Source organism: Triticum aestivum, chromosome 7B (assembly GCF_018294505.1).
Source record: "Triticum aestivum cultivar Chinese Spring chromosome 7B, IWGSC CS RefSeq v2.1, whole genome shotgun sequence".
Lineage (NCBI taxonomy): Eukaryota > Viridiplantae > Streptophyta > Magnoliopsida > Poales > Poaceae > Triticum > Triticum aestivum.
Genome location: NC_057813.1, coordinates 679,498,691 through 679,509,555, shown reverse-complemented (window position 1 = coordinate 679,509,555; position 10,865 = coordinate 679,498,691). Strand labels below are relative to the sequence as shown.

Here is a 10,865-nt window from a genome sequence, read left to right as displayed (position 1 = left end):
AAGTATCCTCGATGATCGGTTATGTAGATCGGCATATGGACACTTAGTGTGAGACGAAGGCTCTAATACAGAACCGATAGTTTATTCCACATCAGATTAGATGTGAACAGAATAGGGCAGCAGATCGACTGGCTCTATACAGTAGTACATGAACAGGCCACTGCCATGTGGCTGAACCGTGGTCCCATGCATCAATGAATTATTGCCTCTTTACTGGTAACCCTTTAACAATGGAATAAACTCCCCCCCCCTAAAAAAAATCCAGTCGGCTTACATATAGCCACACTCTTAATACTGGGCCAATAGAATATGTAAGATGTCGATATCTGCCACATGTGTGGCATATTAGAGATCCGCCCGCACGCCCTTTGTGGCATAATCAGCCCACACGGGTCATGTGTGGGCGAACATTAGAATTGCCCACACATGTGGGCGCAGCTTCTTCGTGCCACACGCCCAACAAATACTACGCATCCCCACCCCGCGCGTGTGGCATGAAGCAAATATGTCCACATGTCCTGGCGCAACTACGTTTGTTACCCGCGGGATGACGCTTTAGTTACCCCAGGATGGCAACTTTAGTTATCCGGGATATAAAAGCATGACAATTCTCTCTGTTTTGGTTAATTATAGTTCCCATGTCTAATTTATGGTAGTTGCCGCGTTTAATCTAAACTCCTAATGTCTCAGTTGTTAGGTCGCGTTCCGGGTTTTATTTTCGTCCCACCTCACCCGGTTATTTTTGGTACCTATTTTGGTATCTCCTCCCACCTCACGCTGACCCGCCACTAACCGTAAAAACCACGTACCGAGTCCTCCACCAGCCCGCTCACTCAAAAAATTCTACGATGATTAACCAGCGATAAAAAAACCTACGAAAAATAACCAGCGAAAAAAAAACCCTCACGCACACTCGTTCGCCGCCGCTCGCCCCTGCCGCTCCATCCCTTCGCCGCCTAACCCTTGCATCCCCCAACCCTCGACTACCTATCCCAACTTTCCCCATAACTTTTGTGGAAATAACATGAGAATATACGCACAACAGCGTTGATAACTCACGTACAAACACCATGATAACATTTTGACCTGGTAAAAAAAATGTTAGAAAACATACACCCGATAATTCCTGTATAAATGGTAATGAAAGCACCACAAATATGATAACTTCAGTACAAACATCATAACTTTTACCCATGAAAAAAAATAGTTGAATACACACCCCGAAAATTCCTATATAAGTATCATGGTAATATAAGCACCGCAGACCTGATAACTTAGGTACAAACACCACGATAACTTTATACCCGAATAAAAATTTGTTGAAACATACCCCGGTTACTTCTATGCAAATAACACGGTAATATTTGCATCACGGACCTGATAACGTAGGTACAAATACCATGGTAACTTTGACCCGGGGGAAAAAATTCATTGAAAACACACCTCGTCACTTCTACATAAATAACATGTTAATATACATATAACATAACTGATAACTTACGGTAACATTCGACCAAAAAGTGATCAACGCATGCCAACATGAGATCTAGTTTTGAAGTTCTCGTCGCAATAGACTTTTTATGTGAAAATGATTTTTCAATCAGAAATGACAAATTTGAGCTATAAAACATTTTCCAGTTCCGAAATAGTGATAATATACAATGACATAAGCTTTCCCGTGCTCCAGTGCATTTGCATGTGGAGAGAATGTTGGAGGAGCCATTTTTATGCCCTGGTAATTTCTATGTAAACTGGATGGTAACTCACATACCACAGACGTGATAACTTACTTAGCCTAGGTCTGATAACTTTTGACCCAAAAAAAACATCGAAACATACCAACATGGGATCTAGTTTCAAAGGTCTCGTCGCGACTAATCTTTTATGTGAAAATGATTTTTCAATCGGACCAACGGTTTGAGCTATAAAACATTTTGTAGTTTCGAAATAAAAGAGAATCTATTGCTGACATCGTCATATTTTATATTAGTTTGAATGCATACGGCAAGACGCTGCATGCTTTTGCTCTCGTTTTTTGCTTAGCGGAGTGGGGCTGCATGCACGTGATTAATTAAACCAGGATGTGTTCGGATATGTTACTTAAATTCAGTACATTAGGAAGTTAGCAGTCCTTTATTCAAACTCGTAATATCCAATGTACAAGTATAATGTAACTTGATTGTAAACAAATTGATTGAGCTGACCTAGTGGTTAGTGAAGTAAGTAATATTTACCTGAGATCACGGGTTTGACTCCTTGTCAGCACAATGATTTTTTAGCATTTTTAAATTTTTAAAAAACAGAGAAAACAAGCTTCTTTTTTACCTGGCTGGGAACATGGGCCTAATGATGGAAACGTGAAAAAAACTGTCACGACATGGGCTTAATCGAGACAAACTGTCGCAACGTGGCCTTGGTCGAGGGCGGCAAAGCTGGGGTCGAGCGGAGAGATCGAGCGATAAACGGGGATCGGGCGCGAAAAAGAGATGCAGCTGGAGCGGATCGTGCAAGCCGTCAGATTCAAAATGAACGACATCCAGGTCGTTCGTGCCTGTGGCTAAATTCCTGCCGACACGAAATTAGCTTTTCCGTATAGTTATACTTTCGAGTGTAGATTCATTCATTTTGCTTTGTATGTAGTTCATATTGGAATTTTTAAAAAGGCTTATATTTAGGAACAGAGGAAAGATAAGTTACACAGTAGGTTCGAATAGCCTCAGTTTTCAGCCAGTTAACAAACAATAGCAATATAACTACTGAGATACACAACAGTTTTTCAGTCAGTTTTAAAATCTCTCGAACATAATGGGTTTACTCATAATTGATGACAAATATCTTCACCGGTAACCTTTTCTTTATTACAATATTTTCAAACATTCTATCAACTCTCTTATGTTAGTAAGTTATTCAAAATTTATTCATTTTTTGATTTTTTCTAAGACAAATCACAATTTGTTTCACATGATAATAGTACGTGTGTTGCTATAGTAGAGGGGCAATCCAAAATACTATCTAACGAACTAGCATGTTAGAATAGATAATCATCATCACAAGGTGGAGCGTCAAGAGATGGTTGATGAAACTGATGATGCCATTGCTCTCTTGAACCTCAAAATTTGCTGCTTTGTTATTTTCATACTTGTCCACTTGTACTTGAGACTTCACATCATCTATTTTCTTTTGTTGCACACCATCCTTTTTCGTGTGTTGCTGCCAATGAAAAATGCCTATGATTTGTTCATCGGTCAAACTAGGTCAACGTGGTCAAAATCTGATTTTGGACGAAACTTGTCCGGGTTTGACACTTGAAGGACCAAATGTCTACCAAAAATCTTGAGGGACCAAAAACATACTTTTCTCTATTATCTATTGTTCTAAGTGCACATGAGTGATATTATTAATTGCAGCTCTTATCTTTAGTTAACACAACTTTTGACCACGTCTACTTTGTTGTGATATACAGTCCAGCATTACCGTTTTGCAGAATTTTCTCAATATGAAATATTTAATGTACTTACATTTGTGCGTAATCTGTTTTTATGATATGGAACATAACTTTGTTTGAACATGTATGATTCCTTTTATCAAAACAATCACGAAGCTTATACTGAATAGCCAATATTGTTGATAACAAACAGCGACAAAAATTTAGAGTTGCTGCTTTTACTGAATTTACATCTCATGTGCATGGAACAGTTTAGGTTGTTCCAAAATTCTCATATGGACGCACCGATTCCCTTTTTATTTCAATATAGTCCATTGATGTAGCCTGTGCGGTATCTACCTTTCCCAAATAACAGAAAAAAAACAAGGTATGTAATCTAGAAAAAATATGGTCAAAAGAAATGAACCCTGATTCTTATTTACAAAAAGAAAGTGAAAAGAAATGATTGCTTCTTTTTATTTTCTATATCATAATTAAAGCTGAACTTTTTGTCCACTTGACAGGTTGGTTACTGGATTACTGTGCTGGAGGTCTAGACACCGATGAGACCCTCAGTTGATGGGGAAATAGTTGGTCAGGCTAAAACGATCCAAACTTGGTAGCTATAGTTTGCATAGTCATTTTGTCCATGGATTTGCACAAGACCTATCTTGAGTAATTTGCCAATGTTCTTCAAAGAACTTCCGTTTCTGTTACCCCATGTTTTGTTAAGTACCTCCGGGTTCGAGGTCTAGAGCTACAAGTATTTGCAACTAGAATGTGGTCTGTATGCTAATTCAAGCTGATGCGCATGCTCACTGAACTTTTGAAATGAGTGGATGAATTCTTTACCAGAGAAAATGGGGTCTCTCCAGTAAGCCCCGCGGCAGTTAATTCACTGGTTTGAACTTTCTGTAACTTGTTATATGTGTCTCCCAGACTAAATCATTTCTATGTTAGTACCTAAATACTTTGCTGGTTAATACTCGTGGTTGTTAAGGAAGTTAAATGCTTGTCCATTGTTATGTAAGTTTGCACATGTTATTTAAACGCTTGTGTCACTATAATCTCTAATACTTAGTGCAGATAAAAAATATATTGAAATATGCAGCAATCTATGGAAAAAAAATTATGTGCATTGATCTATGATATTGCACGAGTTGTTTAAACCCTTGTGTCATTCTAGATAGATCCTGTGCATAGTTCTCATAGTTTTTTTTGGTCTAGTTATAGTATGGATGAACTTTTAATTTCTCATAGCATGTTGGTTTCATCAGATATGTCTTATCTCCTGTCATCTTGTGTAATAATGACTCTCAAGATTGAACAGAGAATCAGTTTATTGATTTGTCGTGAGAAACTAAGAATGATCATTGGAAAAAGTGCAATATAGAAAAAGATGACAAGCTTCGTCAGTTTATGAGTTTATTGTTTGAAATGAAGAGATTTTTTGGAACCCGGAGTTCTATGGCCTATGATTTATTTACGAGAGAAACCGAACCCCACTGATTGACTAATACACGTGAGTATACTGCTGCTATGTACGCTCTATTTGTCTGGTTTACATTTGGTGTTAGGAGAAGTGGTTCATCCTTCCACTACATTGGTATTTTTCTTTGTAATACTATCGATGCATTCGACATAAAGCTTAGCTACATGTCCTAGAACATGGCGAAATGGAGGACTCAAGGGGGAAGAGGGAGAGGGGGAGAAGTCCTGGAGTATCAACATGGTGACATGGAGGACCCGAGGGGGGAGAGGGAGAATGGGAGAAGTATGATTTTATGGTAAAGAAATCGATACAACACCTGATGTCCATGTGAGTATCTAAAGGTAACAAGTTAGATATGATAAATATTACGCATGAGCTATTCGTAACTCGACTACATTTTAAATTTGCGCCAGTCGATTTTTGGGAGAACACAAGTGCAACCCGAGGCAAAAGCTGTCAATGGCACTGAAAGTGGCAACGAGCTGCGATGGCGAGGCCGGGCCAGGACCTTGTTGGAGACAGGGACAACGTTGCTAACGGTAGCAAGTAGCAGCGTCGCAGTCGGAGGAGGTGAGGAAGAGGGTTGATAGGTGCGGTGGTTCGCCGAAAAAATCTGATAGCTGTGCCGTCTTAGAGGGATGGTCGGGTGTGGCGACGAGGCATCACTACTGCAGGAATGCTTAGTAGTGGCGGTCGCAAAATGGCTTGTAGTGGCGGGCCAGGCTCCCAGGGCCGCCCGCCCGCCACTGGTATGGTGCTGGCAGTGACAGGCGTATGTTCCTACCCGCCACAACTCGCTATTTCTGTCAGCCACAAATCCCATTGTAGCAGTGACGATCCTACCGTAGCGCCCGCTACTCGAGGGATAGGATAGACTACACATATTGGAGTGATTGACAAAAAACTACCACTTTAGGGGTTACTGTCCCACAGAACTACCACTTTTTCCCCCGCAAAAAGGCCCCCCGCAAAAAAAAGAACTACCACTTTTTAAAAACTGACCGAAAACTACCAAAATTTTCTAATTTTGTGACTAAAAACTACCACTTTTGAAAAATAGCCCGTTTAGACGATTTAAACACGTTTATAACATGTTAGACCCACCTGTCAGGGCTGACGTGACGGCAAAGTCAACTATGTTTATTTTGACCGTTAATTTGACAGGTGGGACCCACGCGTAAGCATCAGCTTCTTCCTCCTCTCTCTATGTGGCATTTCAACGAACAGTTCGTGTGCACAGACGGGACAAGCAGGAGCAGTGCTCACGCACGGCCACCGGCCGCAGCCGCCGGCACAAGCAGCACCAGAGGCCACGTACGATCACTAGCAGCAGCTTGCCCTGCCACACCCACCCCTGCTGCTCCCCGGCGGCCCCTGCTGCCACACACGACCACGAGAAGCAGCGGCGCCAATGGCGCACGAGCACGTGGGCGGCGGCCACGCACGGCAAGGAGCAGCAGATCTCTCTCCCCGCGCCCCGTGCACACCGAGTTGGCACTGGCTCATCACCACCTCGGATGCGGCGACGCAGCGCAGCGCAGGCAAACCCCCCGATCCACTTCGGCGCCGACGCGAGCATCAGGAAGGAGGACCCTCACCTTGTCGATGCCGCCGCGGTCCAGGGGCTCCTCGCCGACCTGCATGTTAGAAATAATCTTGTCATGATGTATCATGTTTTGTCTTGTCGTTCGGCATGTAGCTTAGGGAGTAGCTTGTCAGGGCAAAGCTTCAGTTGTGCACACGAAGGAGGCGAGATGCAGTGCGGCCGTGTGATGCGGCAAGAGCGACGAAATGCTGACGGTGCCGTGTGATACGGCGATGCCATGAGAAGTGGCATGGCGTGACAGTGTTGGAGCATGACAAGCTATACGTCGAGCCGGATAGTCCGATAGTCATAGGTGCATGTAGTTTGCTTGGGCTAATTAGTGGCCGGGTCGCTGGAGTGATTCTAGGAGAGGAAGACCAGGTTAGCCGTTGGTACCAAGGTTAGTGCATAAGTTAGTTAGTGCAGGTGCAAGTGTTGGCCGAGTCAAGTGTGATGGCCGGTATGAGTGCATGCGTGCATGGAGGTAGTGGGCATGAGTAGCGCCTAGAGACTTGGAGTTAGTGGCCAGATGTGGCTGCCGAGTGACGCGTGATGGTTAGCACCCTGTGTATATATAAGTTCAGCAAATGAATGAGAATGTGAGGCCGTGAGGGCTGCAGCCACAATGTAGTGTTTGCTTTCACCAAGGAGAGAGCCTCTTGGCAAAGCTAGCAGTTGGTTTTTCCCTTGGTGCATGTGTGTTCTCACTTCTCATGTGTTCTTGAGAGAGACAAAGAGAGAGGATAGAGTTGTGGAGCTCCAAGGGAGAAGAAGAAGCGGTGCCGCGAGAGGCGGCGCCAAAACTGCAAAGGTTTGCGTCGCAGCCGCGCTGTTGTCAGCGCGCCGTCCATGGAGCGACCGACCGCCACCAGCCGTAGCCGGGTCTTGGCCGGAACAGGAGCGTCGCGGCCGCGGCTTCCTCGCCGGCAGATGGAGGGGAAGTGCTCGCCATATCCCGCGGCGCCGGCGGCCAGAGGCTTCTTTGCCAGGAGATGGAGGGGCGGTTGCTCTCCAGATCCCGCGGCGCCGGCGGCCAGCGGCTTCCTCGCCGGGAGATGGAGGGGCCAGGGGCGGGTGCTCGCCTGATCCCGCGACGCCGGCAGCTGCCTCGCCGGAGATGGAGGGGCGACGGCTCGTCGGATCCCGCGGCGCCGGCCGCCACCGGGTCGAGCGACGGTGCGGAGTTGGGAGGAGAGCGGGTTTTTTACTGAGATTCGGGATTTAGAAAAAAAGGATATCTTTAGACTGACGGGCGGGCCCCACCGGTCAACTTAACGGTCAAAATAAACAGAGTTGACTTTGTCACCACGTCAGCCCCTGACGGGTGGGTCCAGCATATCATAAACGTGTTTAAATCGTCTAAACAGGCTATTTTTCGAAAGTGGTAGTTTTTAGACACAAAATTAGAAAAAAATGGTAGTTTTTGGTCAGTTTTTGAAAGGTGGTAGTTCTGTGGGACGGTAACCCCTAAAGTGGTAGATTTTTGTCAATCACTCCAATTATTGGCATTGCAAGTTGAGACACAATAGCACAAAATGCTAGTCATACGATTCTCAATATAACTGAAGCATACTGAATCCAGTTTGAAAACAAACAACGAAATAATTAAGTAACACTTCAGATTTGTTCGACTGGAGAAACAAACATCAATGTATCGATCACGTCCATCATAACATACTAATTAACTAACAGTTCATCGGCTCATAAATTCATGACTTAAGAACATATTTCTAAACATGGTCAATGACAACCATAACAAGGGTGTCCACCCTTAGTTCTCTCTTTCCTGTCATGAACTCCCGCTAGCCAGACCTACAAAAGGATATGTGTCCGTCTGTTTCCGTCTTGTACCGAGCGCTGGTGACACACCTTGTTGGTCCATGGCGTACTCCAGCGGTGCCGAGGGCGGGAATGTCCACTCAGAAAAACATCTTGATAGGTAACTTCTACACTCCCCATCATTAAAAGCAAACAGAGAGCACGTAATGTTAGGCATCTCACCATACTTGGTTATGAAAAAAAAGATGAAAGAATACAAATCATCTCACCATGACTTTTTTCACGATGTTGGTTTTAGTTAAGCGGTGCACAAATGGCTTCCGCATGAAGGCTACACTCGATGGTAACATCACGGTAATATTCATGGTCTCATCTCGAGTAAGCTTCCCTATTCTTTCACAGAAAATTGCAGAACTTAATGGACCATCGTCATCATCTTCCTCATCCTCGTCATCTTGGTCATCTCTATCATCCTGCTGATCCTGACTATCATCATGATCCCGGTTGTCATCGCCATCATCATTGTTGTAGAAATACATTGTCCTTAACCTGTTGACGTCTCCTTTCAAGGAAAAGGATATGTACTCTCCTCCGATGAGATTATTCTGTGCAATGTACTGTTTCCATTCATCACCATATATGATGGTTCTATCCTTTCGTTTATGCACATCCATTAAGAATGTGCAGCCCATATCATCCGCGAAGTAAATAGCATTACCGCATAACTTGTTGAAGTCAACCCTTATGTTGAATGGGATACACTATATATGCAACAGTGAATCATTAACAATAAAGTCAGTACAATAATTGTACGAATCATTAGAAAAGAATATTAATTGAAGTATAAGACTGTTAATTACCACAGACTTTTAAAATCCTTTTCTCAAGAAGAGTCTGAAATCTACTGCAGTATCCACACTGTCCATACATGGACATTTGCAGATATGGCAGATCTTACGACTCATGATCCCTAATAACCATATGTAAGCAAATTAAACAATATTGTTATATGAAATGAAATTTGGCATGAACTTTGCTTAAAAAGTTGACATATGGGGTGACAGAAATTTTGCAAAACAGAAATGAATCAACGTTTTGCAAAAACTTTGTCACTCTTTTTCAAAACCCTGTGAATAACATGAAGCCCATGCACTTGTCATATGTATGAAAATTCAAACACCATTGCCACTTGTCATATTTCGCAATGTTCATGCTAAACCCGTGCACTTGTCATATGTAAGAACATTAAACAATACTGTTATAGAAAATGAAATTTGGCATGAACTTTGCTTAAAAAGTTGACATATGAAGTGATAGAAATTTTGCAAAATGGAAATGAATCAACGTTTTGCAAAAAAAAAATTTGTCACTCTTTTTCAAATCCCTGTGAATAACATGAAGCCCATGCACTTGCCATATGTAGGAAAATTCAAACACCATTGCCACTTGTCATATTTCACAACGTTCATGCTAAACCCGTGCACTTGTCTTATGTAAGCAAATTAAACAATATTGTTATAGAAAATGAAATTCGACATGAACTTTGCTTACAAAGTTGACATATGGAGTGACAAGAATTTTGCAAAACAGAAATGAATCACCGTTTCGCAAGAACTTTGTCACTCTTTTTCAAATCCCCGTGAATAACATGAAGCCCATGCACTTGTCATATGTACAACTACTACTATTGGTGAAGTTGAAACCCTAAAATATAATTTAATCTACAAATTAATAAGATGCAAATTCTAAACCCGAGCGTAATTTAGTCACGAAGAGTATACTGTTGGAAGCTTTTCCAGTTGAGGTAGAAGACATCGGCAGCGGTCGAGGCACAACATGTGTCGGCGATGATCGAGGCGGAGGCCGGGGCCGGGGCTGCATGCGTGGAGGCGGACGATGCGATGGCGAGCAGATCTGGAGGCGGTCGCATAGAATGAGACGGCGGCTGGTCGGAGGGATGGCAGCGATGATCGAGGCACATGACAACGAGTGGGGAGTCACGAAACTGACAGAAAATGATATGGTAGAAAATAAAAGGGTGCGTCGACGGTTCGGTCAGGTCGGGGACAAGCGCCCGCCAGGTACAACAGTGGCAGGGGAGGACAAGCGCCCGCGACCGTATTCTTGTTCGATTTTTTTTTGGCGCGGCTTGCCCAAATTTAGTTGTGGTGAGCGGTGGTACTGGCCGCCACTGTATACTTAATAAGCAGTTGCGGGCATTATTTCCGCCCGCCACCGAACTCTTGTTCAAAATTTTAATTTTTTTTGGTGCGGCATGCCTGAATGTACTTGTGGCCAGCGGCGGGACTGGCCCGCCATTGCTTACCTAATAAGCAGTGGCGGGCTTCACCTTGCGCCCGCCACTACTATATCCGTCCCGCGGGAATATTTGGAACAACCTACCTGCGATGGGTGTTTAGTGCCGCCCGCCACTGCATTGCACCAAGCTGTGACGGGTATGCCTAGGCACCCGCCACAACTATTTTGGAAAACTAGTTGTGGCGGGTGACTTGTCCCGCGGCCACAACTAATTTAGGTTCATCTATAAGCCCTTTCCCAGTGGTGCATCCGCGGCAAACAAAAAT

At 43.6% G+C, this 10,865-nt stretch overlaps 1 protein-coding gene across 2 annotated transcripts in view; it reads right to left on the bottom strand.

Moving 5' to 3' along the window:
* Positions 1-8,139: 8,139 nt before the first annotated feature.
* The window catches only part of LOC123160105 (uncharacterized), a 10,835-nt gene continuing 8,109 nt past the window's right edge, over positions 8,140-10,865 (bottom strand). For both annotated transcript variants that reach the window (XM_044577924.1, XM_044577925.1), the window contains exons 4-5: positions 8,550-9,041; positions 8,140-8,447 (exon numbers count right to left, since the gene is read on the bottom strand). In XM_044577924.1, coding sequence (XP_044433859.1) covers positions 8,421-8,447; positions 8,550-9,041 — 519 coding nt within the window. In that variant the 3' untranslated portion in view covers positions 8,140-8,420. The remainder of the gene's footprint in view (positions 8,448-8,549; positions 9,042-10,865) is intronic.